The sequence below is a fragment of the Panulirus ornatus genome, chromosome 52 (assembly GCF_036320965.1).
Source record: "Panulirus ornatus isolate Po-2019 chromosome 52, ASM3632096v1, whole genome shotgun sequence".
NCBI classification, from domain to species: domain Eukaryota; kingdom Metazoa; phylum Arthropoda; class Malacostraca; order Decapoda; family Palinuridae; genus Panulirus; species Panulirus ornatus.
In genome coordinates, this window is record NC_092275.1 from 6805749 (window position 1) to 6822666 (window position 16918).

The 16918-nt window shown below is 39.9% G+C and overlaps 1 protein-coding gene across 1 annotated transcript in view; it reads right to left on the minus strand.

The window, feature by feature from the left end:
• LOC139765027 (ankyrin repeat domain-containing protein 13D) overlaps window positions 1-16918 on the minus strand; it is a 128382-nt gene that overhangs the window by 83738 nt on the left and 27726 nt on the right. The window contains exon 6 of the mRNA XM_071692103.1: window positions 992-1135. Coding sequence (XP_071548204.1) covers window positions 992-1135 — 144 coding nt within the window. The remainder of the gene's footprint in view (window positions 1-991; window positions 1136-16918) is intronic.

Sequence of the window (16918 nt, forward strand, 5' to 3'; positions counted from 1 at the left end):
TGATAAAAAAAATAATATATATATAGTTTTATATTTCTACTTTACTTAATCACCGTCTCCTATGTCAGCGAGGTAGCGCAAGGAAACAGACGAGGGATGGCCCAACCCACCTACATACTCATGTACATACATAAACGCCCATATATGCACATAAACATTTCAACGTACACATACACATACATATTCATATATACACATGTACATATTCATACTTGCTGCCTTCAAGGTTGGATATATCGAAAGAATGAGTGGAGAAAGGTAGATAGAGAGGATATGTGTGTAAGAAGTGGAGGGGAACATGAGAAGGGGAGATCAAACTAGAGAGGCCTCGGGGACTGAACATGTATGAGGGTGAACGGCATGCACAGGATAGAGTGAAATGCTGCAATGTGGTATACAGGGAGTGACTGTCTCATGAGTATGCCTGTGTGTCCTTCGGAAGAGGATATTTCAATGGAATTATTCTGAAGTGCTCCATGAGTGCTGGGTGGATTTGTGTACATCTTGGTAAAACATAATCTCAAGGAATTATGAGCACTAATTGGCTGGAAGTTAGTAGGTCAATGATATCAACTTGGTGGCAGCTGCTGACTGGCTAATGAATGAGCCTAGAACAGTTAAGTAGCTGCAATCATATCTGGGTGGCTCATGAAGGGTGAGTGATGGCTGGTGCCTCCTAACCCAAAATTATTAGGGTTGGAAGGTCACAACCCAAACATTCCAAGGGATCATATCTCATGCTTGTGGAACAGATCACAGAGGAAGGAAAGTACCTTCAAAAGCTTTTACCATAAGTGTGCTGAAAAGACACTTCAAAAGCAAAATTCCTTGGTTATTCATTATATTAGTTATTAAAAAAAAGTGGTCCAAATAATCATAGATAAAGTAAGTCTTACTATATTTCGCAGTTAACCAAGATAATTCAAATGCCATATAGGCTGTTCAGAATTTCAGCATAACTAAATGCCTAACCTTATTTAATATTACATACCCTGTCCCTTGAAGATATAGCTCCGATTCCCACGCTGCCAACTTGTCTGGTCAAACCCAATGAGTGTTGTGTCAATTCGTACACTGGATCCACTTTTGTACACTCTGTATGTGTCGCTTGGACACATGCGTGATACCAACGGTACTGTAATAAATGTGAAGAGTACTATTCTAATCTATGTGCATGCACACTGGAGATTTTATACAAAATTTCAGTCCTTAAAAATGACACACAAATGCTATAGAACAAAAGATTACAGATATCCCCAACTTTACGGAGCATTACACATTTCATATATAAGTTGCCAATGAAAAACAAATAATGTAAGCATAATAAAATGTCTATGAATAAAAAAAAACTATGCACAGTACAGATACAGTAATACCAATCACTCTGCCTAGCAAAGCAGTATCTACTACTGTTCATATCCTAAATAAGGCCCAAAATGTTTCTTGAGCTTGGTTACCATACCTAAAAAAGCACAGAGCTAATATAATTAACCTAACCTAATAAGCTTGATTTCATTCATATTTACTCTCAATTTCCTCCTTCCCCTCGCACTTCCAAACTCAGTCACTAACTTTAAATAAATTCTAATTCTCTTATGATGTACATACCATAGTACAAGATGTGGATGTTTTGTAAAATCTTGAACACATAATTACGGATACATTAAGAGCCATAACAAATATTAAAAACTGTTAAGGGGAAACTACAATAACATAATTCTTATTGATATGAATTTATATAAGGATTAAGAGATGAAAATAGATAAGGATATGCTACAGTATTTCATAACAACAGATCATCCACTATGACTCACAATCATAAGTAACCCTTCATGTACACATCAAATACAATTGTCCTGAATGTATTTCATCTATATTTTCACTTTGTAGCAAAGAACTAGTGATGAATGTAAACTCTGGAGTATAATGCCCTGATATGGGGTTAACAGAATGTACTTGCTCCAACCCATTATGTTACAAATGGAGTAATATCAACAAAGACAGAGATATAGTATAATGTAGCCAGTAATCAAATCTTCAAAGTTATTCCCTCTCACAAACAATCAAGCCCGATTATATTTTACGCAAAGAACACCTTTAGTGCATAAACTGACCGGAACAAATTGGAGGAAAAATTGGAGGATATTCAATGTATGAATGGTTCATGGTGAAGTGCCTAAGGATTGGCAGAATGCATGCATACTGTCATTGCACAAAGGCAAAGGGGATAAAGAGGAGTGCTCAAATTACAGGGGTATAAGTTTGTTGAGTATTCCTGGGAAATCATATGGGAGGGTATTGATTGAGAAGGTAAAGGCATGTACAGAGCATCATATTGGGGAAAAGCAGTGTGGTTTCAGAAGTGGTAGAGGATGTGTGGATCAGGTGTTTGCTTTGATAAATGTATGAGAAATACTTACAAAAACAGATGGATTTGTATGTAGCATTTATGGATCTACAGAAGGCATATGATAGACTTAACAGAGATGCTCAGTAGAAGGTATTAAGAGTATATGGTGTGGGAGGCAAGTTGCTAGCAGTGAAAAGTTTTTATCAGGGATTTAAGGCAAGTGTACGAGTAGGAAGAGAGGAAAGTGATTGGTTCTCAGTGAATGTCAGTTTGTGGCAGAGGTGCATGATGTCTCCATGGTTGTTTAATTTGTTTACGGATGGGCTTGTTAGGGAGGTGAATGCAAGAGTTTTGGAGAGAGGGACAAGAATGCAGTCCGTTGTGGATGAGAGGGCTTGGGAAGTGATGCTACAGTGCTGGTGGCTGATTTGAGTGAGAAATTGCAAAAGGTGGTGACTGAGTTTGGTAAAGTGTGTGAAAGAAGAAATCTGAGAGTAAATGTGAATAAGAAAAAGGCTATTAGGTACAGTAGGGTTGAGGGACAAGTCAACTGCGAGGTAAGTTTCGATGGAGAAAAACAGGAGGAAGTGAAGTGTTTTGGATATCTGGGAGTGGATTTAGCAGCGGATGGAACCATGGAAGCGGAAGTGAGTCACAGGGTGGGGGAGGGGGTCAAGGTTCTGGAAGCGTTGAAGAATGTGTGGAGGGCGAGAATATTATCTTGGAGAGCAAAAATGGGTATGTTTGAAGGAATAGTGGTTCCAACAATGTTATATGGTTGCAAGGCATGAGCTATAGATCGGGTTGTGTGGAGGAGGGTGGATGTGTTGGAAATGAGATATTTGAGGACAATGTGTGGCGTGAGATGGTTTGATTGAGTAAGTAATGAAAGGGTAAGAAAGATGTGTGGTAATAAAAAGAGCGTGGTTGAGAGAGCAGATGAGGGTGTATTGAAATGGTTTGGTCACATGGAGAGAATGAGTGAGGAAAGATTAACAAAGAGGATATATGTGTTAAAGGTGGAGGGAACGAGAAGAAGTGGGAGACCAAATTGGAGGTGGAAGGATGGAGTGAAAAAGATTTTGAGCAATCGGGGCCTGAACGTACAGGAAGGTGAAAGGCATGCAAGGAATAGTGAGTTGGAACAATGTGGTATACCGGGGGCGACGTGCTGTCAATGGATTGAACCAGAGCATGTGAAGCATCTGGGGTAAACCATGGAAAGTTTTGTAGGACCTGGATGTGGAAAGGGAGCCGTGGTTTCAGTGAATTACACATGACAGCTGGAGACAGTGTAAACAAATGTGGCCTTTGTTGTCTTTTCCTAGCACTACCTTGTGCGCGCAGGGGGAGGGGAGTGCCATTTCATGTGTGGTGGGGTGGCGATGGGAATGTATGAAGGCAGCAAGTATGAATATGTACATGTGTATATATGTATATGTCTGTCTATGTATATGTATGTATATGTTGAAATGTATAGGCATGTATGTGTGCGTGTGTGGGTGTTTATGTATATAAATATGTATGTGGGTGGGTTGGGCCATTCTTTCTGTTTCCTTGCACTACCTCACTGGTGTGGGAGACAGTGACTAAGCATAATAAAATGAATAAATAAATAATTGAAACCACACGTGAACCATAATCAGATTTCTTTATTTTTTTTTTTGCTTTGCTGCTGTCTCCCGCGTTTGCGAGGTAGCGCAAGGAAACAGACAAAAGAAATGGCCCAACCCACCCCCCAAACACATGTATATACATACACGTCCACACACGCAAATATACATACCTACACAGCTTTCCATGGTTTACCCCAGACGCTTCACATGCCCTGATTCAATCCATTGACAGCACGTCAACCCCGGTATACCACATCGATCCACTTCACTCTATTTCTTGCCCTCCTTTCACCCTCCTGCATGCTCAGGCCCCGATCACACAAAATCTTTTTCACTCCATCTTTCCATCTCCAATTTGGTCTCCCACTTCTCCTCGTTCCCTCCACCTCCGACACATATATCCTCTTGGTCAATCTTTCCTCACTCATTCTCTCCATGTGCCCAAACCATTTCAAAACACCCTCTTCTGCTCTCTCAACCACGCTCTTTTTATTTCCACACATCTCTCTTACCCTTACGTTACTTACTCGATCAAACCACCTCACACCACACATTGTCCTCAAACATCTCATTTCCAGCACATCCATCCTCCTGTGCACAACTCTATCCATAGCCCATGCCTCGCAACCATACAACATTTTTGGAACCACTATTCCTTCAAACATACCCATTTTTGCTTTCCGAGATAATGTTCTCGACTTCCACACATTCTTAAGGCTCCCAGGATTTTCGCCCCCTCCCCCACCCTATGATCCACTTCCGCTTCCATGGTTCCATCCGCTGCCAGATCCACTCCCAGATATCTAAAACACTTTACTTCCTCCAGTTTTTCTCCATTCAAACTTACCTCCCAATTGACTTGACCCTCAACCCTACTGTACCTAATAACCTTGCTCTTATTCACATTTACTCTTAACTTTCTTCTTTCACACACTTTACCAAACTCAGTCACCAGCTTCTGCAGTTTCTCACATGAATCAGCCACCAGCGCTGTATCATCAGCGAACAACAACTGACTCACTTCCCAAGCTCTCTCATCCACAACAGACTTCATACTTGCCCCTCTTTCCAAAACTCTTGCATTCCCCTCCCTAACAACCCCATCCATAAACAAATTAAACAACCATGGAGACATCACACACCCCTGCCGCAAACCTACATTCACTGAGAACCAATCACTTTCCTCTCTTCCTACACGTACACATGCCTTACATCCTCGATAAAAACTTTTCACTGCTTCTAACAATTTGCCTCCCACACCATATATTCTTAATACCTTCCACAGAGTATCTCTATCAACTCTATCATGTGCCTTCTCCAGATCCATAAATGCTACATACAAATCCATTTGCTTTTCTAAGTATTTCTCACATACATTCTTCAAAGCAAACACCTGATCCACACATCCTCTACCACTTCTGAAACCACACTGCTCTTCCCCAATCTGATGCTCTGTACATGCCTTCACCCTCTCAATCAATACCCTCCCATATAATTTACCAGGAATACTCAACAAACTTATACCTCTGTAATTTGAAGAAAGATCATGAGAGGCAAGTGTTTTGGGAGCAGCTGAATGAGTGTGTTAGTGGTTTTGATGCACGAGACCGGGTTATAGTGATGGGTGATTTGAATGCAAAGGTGAGTAATGTGGCAGTTGAGGGAATAATTGGTATACATGAGGTGTTCAGTGTTGTAAATGGAAATGGTGAAGAGCTTGTAGATTTATGTGCTGAAAAAGGACTGGTGATTGGGAATACCTGGTTTAAAAAGCGAGATATACATAAGTATACGTATGTAAGTAGGAGAGATGGCCAGAGAGCGTTATTGGATTACGTGTTAATTGACAGGCGCGCGAAAGAGAGACTTTTAGATGTTAATGTGCTGAGAGGTGCAACTGGAGGGATGTCTGATCATTATCTTGTGGAGGCTAAGGTGAAGATTTGTATGGGTTTTCAGAAAAGAAGAGTGAATGTTGGGGTGAAGAGGGTGGTGAGAGTAAGTGAGCTTGGGAAGGAGACTTGTGTCAGAAGTACCAGGAGAGACTGAGTACAAAATGGAAAAAGGTGAGAACAATGGAAGTAAGGGGAGTGGGGGAGGAATGGGATGTATTTAGGGAATCAGTGATGGATTGTGCAAAAGATGCTTGTGGCATGAGAAGAGTGGGAGGTGGGTTGATTAGAAAGGGTAGTTAGTGAGTGGTGGGATGAAGAAGTAAGATTATTAGTGAAAGAGAAGAGAGAGGCATTTGGATGATTTTTGCAGGGAAAAAATGCAATTGAGTGGGAGATGTATAAAAGAAAGAGACAGGAGGTCAAGAGAAAGGTGCAAGAGGTGAAAAAGAGGGCAAATGAGAGTTGGGGTGAGAGAGTATCATTAAATTTTAGGGAGAATTAAAAGATGTTTTGGAAGGAGGTAAATAAAGTGCGTAAGACAAGGGAGCAAATGGGAACTTCAGTGAAGGGCGCAAATGGGGAGGTGATAACAAGTAGTGGTGATGTGAGAAGGAGATGAAGTGAGTATTTTGAAGGTTTGTTGAATGTGTTTGATGATAGAGTGGCAGATATAGGGTGTTTTGGTCGAGGTGGTGTGCAAAGTGAGAGGGTTAGGGAAAATGATTTGGTAAACAGAGAAGAGGTAGTAAAAGCTTCGCGGAAGATGAAAGCCGACAAGGCAGCAGGTTTGGATGGTATTGCAGTGGAATTTATTAAAAAAGGGGGTGACTGTATTGTTGACTGGTTGGTAAGGTTATTTAATGTATGTATGACTCATGGTGAGGTGCCTGAGGATTGGCGGAATGCGTGCATAGATTTCTTTATATGTTATAATAAAACTTAAATATCAGAAGGAATATGGGGATAATATCATAAGTAAATTATTTCACTGATATAGTCATAAAGTGATCCTGATAGTATTGAACTCACAACATTATAAATGAAAGTACACATACTAGTATCATATCCATTGCTAGAAGCTAGCTAGGCATCTTGATACTGTCTCAAAGAGGAGAGGGGCCTGTAGCAATTAGATTGACAGAGTTTGACTTTTGTAATGCATTGCTAACCAATAAAGTTCACATTCATGTACTGGAGTTTATAAAGTTCAAAACTAAAAGACTTATTCAATGGGATCTTAACTGTCTGTTGAGAGGTGAAAATCAAAAGTTCATTTAAAGGACATGTATGCTGTATATAAAACACAATACAGTACACTGACCTTAAATCATTGTTTTGTAAGAATACCAGCCACCGTAGCAGAAAATGGGGAAGCTTATTGAGTATTTGGACAGTTGATCCAAACCAAGCAAGAATTCCATGAGGTATGATAAAAATTTGAGAGAAAGCTTGTAGTCTAATGATGAAACAGGTGTATTATCTATCTACCAATATTTTTGATGCACATTCCCATCAGGAACACCCTTAAGAGGCTGGCCACAGCAAAAGTCTCCATTATTTACTCCAGTGCTTCTTCTTAGCTTTTAGTGCCTCATCCTTAAGGGATCATTGGCAGAGGGCAACCCTATCAGTGTTTTCAGAGGCACCTACCTAATGTTCTTACCAACTACTACCTAATGCTTCTACCTAATTTTCGAAACTACTATTCCACCTATCACTCCCAGTTAATGCTCCTACCTACTACTTCTAGTGTTCCTAAACTACTACTTCTATTTACTGCTCCTACCATTTTGTGAAAAGGAGGGTGAGCACAAAGTGCAAACTGCAAGAAAATCTAGAATTGTGAAAAATGGGCTATGTGAGTTATGTGTTGTCAAGTGTCATGTGTGACAAGGAGAGACTGAATGTTTGTGGACAGAATGCCAGCAGTCCACATGTAGGTGAGGCAGAGAGAAAAGACAGCTATCTTGGTCAAAGGAGTGCAACTTGACAACCACTGAAGTAATGGCTTACAAAGCAGCCACCATTAACCCTCCCAATACCCAGACAGGTAGTACTGGTAGTATACCTCTTTGGTAAGTGGCTGCCTACCAACTACAACCTACTGGTGAATCACCTACCAATGAAAATTTTAAAGGAAGTCTAGCTGGATTCAACATTACATGAGAACATCTAATTCATGTGTAATACATAGCATTAACAAGGACGACAGTGGTATGACATGTACAGATATACTCCAATATACCAGCTGCAACAGTCAAATTCCCAACATACCCACCATAAATAAGCTAGAGTCGGGACCCATACAAGAGGGATGTAAAAAACTGCTAAAATGTGGAATACCTTTTTACATGTAACAGTTAAGCCCATGAACCACATACTGCAGATTTGCATCTGTTACTTTAAAGGGAATTAATGAAAACCTGAGAAAAAATGTAATAGGCTTAAGATGGTTGTGTTTCTCCATCATCAAACTTCCTGAACTCCTCTGATTTCACACCCAAAGTGATAGCATTTAGTATATAATTCCACAGAATATCATCGTTACTCTTGGCTGACATTAAAGTGGCCACATTTACTGCTGAAGCAGAGTATGATGAGTATGATGAGTAAAAAAGCAATCAAACTGTAACAAGTGCAAATGTTAGCTGATGCCAGGGTATTATGTCAAGACATCATAAAACACATATAGACTGAATAGATTAAAAATAAAAACTTAAGATACCCTGAGATATTCCATCAGGGAATAAGTAGAATAAGCAAGGTCTTATGGTTGCAGGAAAAAATGGAGATGTAGAATAATGAAAAACGTCAGTACAAAAGTAAGGAGTTATCTGACTCTGTGCCAGCCAGTTCACCTAACTCCTGTCCACCAGAAGGCCTTGTTTGACTCTAAAGGAATTTGAATAGCCCAAGGGATGAGCCTTGTTAAAGAGAAACAAAGAGAGAAATTGTAGGTGTCAAAATCGCTGTATCACAAGGTCCTGGTGTCTCCTGCACCAAATTTCATTTAAATACTCATATTAAGGTAAGCATCCGCCATGGAATTACTACTCCCTAGATGTCAGGAGTTGTGACGGCAGTGCAGTGGCTATCAAGATCACTTTATTGGCCTAAGTGATTGCGTTTTCTTCTTTTTTGCCTCATGTGCTTTTACACATGGGATGATGGAACTCAATCCACAAACAGAAACTTTCATTACATCTCTCGTATAAAACTAGACAGCACATAATTCATAGGATTCTTTATCTTAAATCACAAACCTGGAGATAGGTAAGTAAGCAAACTATCCATATATCTCCTGTAAATTGTAAAAGTAACTATGAGGGGCTTAAGCAGGGAACTGGAACCTTCCCCTCCTAAAAACAGGAACAAAAGAAAGAGCTTACTGAGGATATCTCAAAATCTCAAGCTGTCTGTATACATGTGGCTGTAACCAGGGTGAGATGGGAAAGTTAGTGTTATGTTTAATATAATAAGATAAACCAGAATGCACTGGCACTGAGTGAGAAGGGGAATGTAGCTAAATTGGTTTGGAAATGTTTGAGGGTAAAGTCTGGGGTTAGTGTGAGGAACAGAGTAAAAGACTGGTGGCACTTGTGATGAATAAAGATCTGTAAGTTCAAGATCAATGTGGGTCAGAATTAAAGCAGGCTATGAAAAATGGGAGCCTATCAGTGTTCATGTACCTGGTAGTGAAAGAAGTGCTTTTGGGGAGAAGTCAGTGCTTTGGCAATTTTGATGCAAGTGATCATATTTTAGTGCAATGGGTTCTGAATGCAAGAGAGGGATGTGAAGTAGTTGATGGCATAACTGGGAGAGCACGTGGTCCATGGCATAAATGAAATGAAGAACAGCTTGTGGGGTGTGTGCTGAAAAAGAATTAGTAAATACGACTATTTGGTTAAGCAAGGTGCATATATATGTGGATGACTGTGACTGGGGGTGTATGGACATGATAGTCATGGATTATGTGCTAAATGATGCTTGCAAGGTTAAGGTTGTTGGATGTGAAAAACGTCAAAAGGGACAGCAAGTGGGATGCTTGATCACTTATGGGTGAAGGCAAGTTTGAGAGTTTGTACTGACTTTCAGGAAGAAGGAAGTGACTGTGAAAGAAATGGTAAAAATGAGTGACCTAAGAAAGGGAACTTGTGTGCAGAGATGCCAAGAAAGACTGAGTGAAGAGTAGCAAAGGACTGGAGTACAAGAAATAAAGGGGAAACGAACATAATCAGGGAAACAATGCTTGCATGACCAGGTGAAGTATGTAGCATGCAGAGGGTGTATGATGTAGGGGTATTAAGTGATGGGGCAAGGGAGCTAACTTGCTTGAATGAGAAAACGGACAGAATAAGAGTGATTGGGAGCTGTACAAAAGAAGGTGGCAAGAGGTTCCAAGGAGGATATGGGTGCTGAAAAAGAGGGAGAGCAAATGAGAGATGAGAAAGTATCAACAAAGTTCAGAAGGAATAAGAAAATTTTTGGAAGGAGATCAATAACGTGAAGACAACAAGAGAACAAATGACAGTGTCACTGAGGGACACACATGGGCAAGTATTAACCTTCTGGATGTATAATAAATTTCTAGAGCCAGTTCCTTAAAATGTAATTTTCCCATGTAAACAGGAAATTGTTCAAATGATCTTCATTACTTTTTTCCATGAAAAGAAACTAAAGCTTCCATATTTGGAATTGAAACTGGCTGAAACTAGTTCTGAAGTGAAAGGAAGTTTTTAACAAAAAAAATACATTCTCCAATAAATTATACAATAATTGGCCCATTTAGCCTTTGGTTGGAATGATGGAAAATTCTGATATAGCAAAATGCAGTTAGCCACAATAACAGGGTTTTCAAAAAAAAAAAAATCCTGTGTGGCTCACCAATCCTCCTCCAACCAGGAAATGGCCTAGGGTCTTATAAGGTGCTGCCCCCATGCATTGGTTGGCTGAAACTTCACAATTAAACAAAAAATGTCAGCTAATGACTGCCATTCAATAAGTGGTTATTCACCCCCTTTCCTTTTTTGGCTGTTTTCACAGTTAGCTTGGGTACATTATGGATGTTATATTGTCAAGATGTGCTATTTAAATGTGTTTCCTTACTTACCTTCTTACCCCAGCAGTCCCTTCTTTCCTTGTGAGGCTCCTGCAGCACTCAAGAAGCTGGTCATGTTCACCAGTCAGGCCCACAGGGTATAAATTGTTGTGATGTTGAGTGTGTGTTTATGTGCACAAACTTCTGGGCAACTGAGTATGTGCTTGGTGTCTTCTTTATTGCTGCTGCATCGTGGGCATGAAGGGCCTTGGGATATTATGAAATGGTGATTGTAATGCTGTAGAAATGGGCGATATCCAGAGCATAGGTGGGAGAACATGACTCATGTTTGTCTAGGGAGTGTAGCTTTTGATGGATATATGTATGTGTGTTATGCATCATCATGCAGTTATGAAGTACAGGTACACCACCGAATTTCCGGCAACTGATGGTTCGGCACCTCCTTTAGTCCAGACAAAATTACTTGAGGGAACTTGAAATTACTACAGCCACCGGACTAGTTTACTGGGTGGCCATAGATGGTGTTGTGTATAGGCCACACTTTTTTACATTCTTTACACTGCACTTATTGGTGGTGATACCACAATTCTGTGAGATTCTCAGCTTATTTTACTTAAATTTAACCCTAGCTATGGCTTCTAAGACATATGAGAGTGTCAGTCATGGTGTCAAACGTAAACACCAGTCCATATCAATCCAAGATAAAGTAGAACTGTTGAAAAAATGGACCATGGTGTTTCGGTGCATAAGCCGTGTGACATCTACAGTATTGGTTCATCAACTGTTTATGATATAGAGAAGCAAGGGGAGAAATTATTAAAATTCTATGCAGACAGCAATTCCAAGAAGCAAATGATAATCAAAAAACTATGAAAGATGGTAAGAGCACTGAGCACAATCAAGTGATGATGGCATGGTTTCCACAGTGTCAGAGTGAGGGAGTGGACTTGTCAGGTACCATGATAATGAACCAGGGTAAGTTGTTCCATAAAGAACTTAAATTACTACATGAGCATAACTATAGGGAAGGATGGCTTCAAAGATTAAAGAAGCATGATGGAATTTCCATGAATAAAGTGTACGGAGAAAAGTAATCTGCAAACCATGAAGGAGCTGCCGAGTATGTGGACGAATTTGTGAAACTTGTAGCTGATGAGCACCTCAGTCCTGAGCAAGTGTATAATGTATTTCACTTATTTATTCAATTCACATTAATATTTGTTCAATATAAATTTCTAGCAGTCCATGGCATACTTTAGACACATGGGAGATGTATGATTAGTGGGTTAGAGGCGTGTTGATGAATTATTATTGCATGACCACGGTTGGTCCAGTAAAAGGGTAAATCAGGCAAGGCTTGGGAACCAAGAGTGCTGGAAAATCAGTGGTGTACCTGTACTAAGCATCTCTATCAATTCCTTGCAAGATTTTTTTCACCCTTTACAGTTGTTCATTATTGAGTGTGTGTTCGGTATCTTAATACATAAATATATATATATTCATAATGACAACATATGATGATAACTAACAATGACTTTGTACTACAGTGCTGCTGAAAAATCCTTTAAATCTAAATTTTCATGCCCTTTACAATTAGTTCATCATTATAAGTGTAAGAAGCAAGAAATCTGTTATAAGTATGGAGGTGTATGTCATCCAGTGGGTATCACCCATAAATACTACATTTTCTCTTTTCCCCCCTGCAATCAAATGTTTTTAAAAAAATAATGACAGATTTATCTATCTATCTATATCTCTGATACCCGTTCTCTCCATGAACTCCCTAAAAGGGTTGTCCATGGCAAAGAAGTCCCCATAACTAGTGAACTCCTGTGCCACTTCTTAGCCTTTGGGACCTTACCTTTAACAGGCTACTGGTAGAGGGCAACTCTAGCAGTGTTTCCAGAGACTCTTACCTTAAGTTCCTACTGACATATATGGAAGCTTTATAGTTTTTTCTTAATAAACACATGGTAAAAAAAAAAAAAATGTCTAATTCCATATTTTGCTGGAAAATTTACACTTTTTGGAAATACTTTGGAAATTCACTATGCAGCCTAAGCATTAATTCCGAGGCCAAACAGTATTCAAAAGCATTACCAATGCATTTTCAATATATAAATCTTTAAAGTACTCTCATATTTTTGCACATACACTCTTTCACCTCAGGGAAAATAATAACATATCTGTGTTGGTGTTCTTCAGCTTGAACGTCAGGTATATCAAAATACAATGTACAATAAAGCCATTTTATTACAACAAACATATGAAATATGATGCAAAAAATATATTGTCAATCATGCTCTAATCTGAAAAGGTTCATCTCTCTAAACGGTGGACATGATAGAAAAATAGTATCATATTGTACTTGGCCCCCTTCTCTGTTCCTTCTTTTGGAAAATCAAAAATGAGAGGGGAAGATTTCCAACCCCTCCACTCCCTCCCCATTTAGTTGCCTTCTACAACACGCAGGGAATATGTGGGAGGTATTCTTTCTCCCCTATCCCCAGGAATATATATGTATATATTTATTTATTTTTTCATTAGACTTTGACGCAGTCTCCTGCGTTAGCGAGGTAGCGCAAGGAAACAGATGAAAGAAATGGTCCCAACCCACTCACATACACATGTAAATACATGAACACCCACAGACGCACATATACATACCTATACATTTCAACGTATACATACATATACATAAACAGACATATACATATATACACATGTACATATTCATACTTGCTGCCTTCATCCATTCCCACTGCCAACCCATCACACATGAAATGACACCCCCCTCCCCCCACATGCGCATGAGGTAGCGCTAGGAAAAGACAACTAAGGCCACATTCATTCATACCCAGTCTCTAGCCGTCATGTGTGATGCACCGAAACCACAGCTCCCTTTCCATATCCAGGCACCACAAAACTTTCCATGGTTTACCCCAGATGCTTCACATGCCCTGGTTCAATCCATTGACAGCACGTCGACCCCGGTATACCACATCGTTCCACTTCACTCTATTCCTTGCACGCCTTTCACCCTCCTGTATTTTCAGACCCCGATCACTCAAAATCTTTTTCACTCCAACCTTCCAACTCCAATTTGGTTTCCTACTTCTCGTTCCTTCCACCTCTGACACATACATCCTCTTTGTCAATCTTTCCTCACTCATTCTCTCCATGTGACCACACCATTTCAATACATCCTCTTCTGCTCTCTCAACCACACTCTTTTTATTACCACACATCTCTCTTATCCTTTCATTACTTACTCGATCAAACCACCTCACACCACATGTTGTCCTCAAACATCTCATATCCAACATATCCACCCTCCTCCGCACAACCCGATCTATAGCCTACGCCTTGCAACCATATAACATTGTTGGAACCACTATTCCTTCAAACATACCCATTTTTGCACTCCGAGATAATGTTCTCGCCTTCCACAAAATTCTTCAACACTCGAAGAACCTTTGCGCCCTCCCCCAACCCTGTGATTCACTTCCACTTCCATGGTTCCATCCGCTGCTAAATCCACTCACAGACATCTAAAACACTTCACTTCCTTCAGTTTTTCTCCATTCAAACTTACCTCACAATTAACTTGTCTCTCAACCCTACTGAACCTAATAACTTTGATCTTTATTCACATTTACTCTCAGCTTTCTTCTTTCACACACTTTACCAAACTGAGTCGCCAACTTCTGCAGTTTCTCACCCAAATCAGCCACCGCCACTGTATCCTCAGCGAACATCTGACTCATTTCCTAAGCCCTCTCATCCACAACAGATTGCATACTTGCCCCACTCTCCAAAACTCTTGCATTTACCTCCCTAACAATCCTATCCATGAACAAATTAAACAACCATGGAGACATCACACACCCCTGTCGCAAATCAACATTCACTGGGGTCCAATCACTTTCATCCTACTCCTACACATGCCTTACATCCTTGATAAAAAAACTTTCACTGCTTCTAGCAACTTACCTCCCACACCATATGCTCTTAAATCCTTCCACAAAGCATCTCTATCAACTCTATCATATGCCGTCTCCAGATCCATAAATGCTACATACAAATAAATTTGTTTTTCTAAGAATTTCTCAAATACATTCTTCAAAGCAAACACCTGATTCACACATCCTCTACCACTTCTGAAACTGCTCTTCCCCAATCTGATGCTCTGTACATGCCTTCACCCTCTCAATCAATACCCTCCCATATCATTTCCCAGGAATACTCAACAAACTTATACCTCTGTAACTTGAACACTCACCTTTACCCACTTTGCCTTTGTATAATGGCACTATGCTTACATTCCACCAATCCTCAGGCACTTCACCATGAACCATACATACACTGAACATCCTTACCAACCAATCAACAGCACAGTCACCCCCTTTTCTAATAAATTCCACTGCAATACCATCCAAACTCACTGCCTTGCCGGATTTCATTTTCCACAAAGCTTTCACTAACTCTTCTCTGTTTACCAAACCATTCTACCTGACCCTCTCACTTTGCACACCACCTAGACTAATCGATCATCAAACACATTCAACAAACTTTCAAAATACTCACTCATCTCCTCACTTCACCACTACTTGTTACCTCCCCATTAACACCCTTCACCGATGTTCCCATTTGTTCTCTTGTCTTACATAATTTATTTACCTCCTTCCAAAACATCTTTTTATTCTAAAATTTAATGATACTCTCTCACCCCACTCTCTTCATCCTAACATTCTCTCTTCTTTTCTGAAAACCCCTACAACTCTTCACCTTCACGTCCACAAATATAATGATCAGACATCCCTCCAGCTGCCCCTCTGTCCAATAAGAAAATATACACATGAAAACAACTTAATCATTAAGAAGTGTAAAAAAAAAAATCTGAAAATAAGAACAATCTCTGTGCATATCACTGTAGTAGTGTGGGTCACATATGTGTCTGGCACCACTCTCAAGTTCCCTCTTGCATGCACATATTGCAGTGCATTCAATGTGGTATTCATTTTGAACTCCTGAGGGGTGCTGTCAAACACTGATAATGGAAACATCTTTTCACTCTCATGGAGAAAAGTCAGACACCATTATCAGTTCTTTTTTTTTTCATACTATTCACCATTTCCCACATTAGCAAGGTAGCCTGAAGACCATAGGACTGAGCCTTTGAGGGAAGTCCTTAGTTGGCTCCCTTCTCTGTTCCTTCTGGAAAACTGAAAACAAGAGGAGAGGATTTCCAGCCCCCACTCCCTCCCCTTTTAGTTGCCTTCTACAACATGCAGGGAATGTGTGGGAAGTATTCTTTCTCCCCTATCTCCAGGGATAACCATTATCAATATTACTGGGAATTCAACTGAATACATTCAAACTATGCATCTGAAGGATAACAGGCAAATAAGAGAAAGAGAAAGAATGAATATCCTGAAGAACAGTTGAATCCACTACATGTAATGGTGGCAGATATTGACTGTTTAGGAAAAGAAAGGAGGTATGCAGAGTGAGAGTCTTGCCTAACTGCTTGGTGAAAATATTCAAGGCAGAGAAAGTTAATGTATGGCAAAACTGTGGAGGTGGATAGGATTATGGATGAATTTATTAAGAAAGTGGGAGACAGCATTGTTGACTAGCTGGTTGGGCTATTCAATATTTGTATGGGCCAAGGTTAAGTACCTAAAGACTGGCACAATGCATACATAAAACAGAGCACTTATAAACATGTAGGAGATACAAAAATGAATGCTTGAATTTCACAGGTGCAATTATAGTGAGTATACATGGTATTGTATAATGGGAAGTGGTAACTGAGAAGATGGAGTCAACCACAGAATTTCAGAACTAGCAGAGGATGTGAGGGCCAGGTGTAAAACTTGAAGAATTTGTGAAAAAAATGCTTGGATAAAGAGTGAAATTTTTGTAGTATTTATGGATCTAAGGATCTTAAAAAAAGCATATGACAAGGTTAACAGAGAGTCATTGCGGAAGGGGC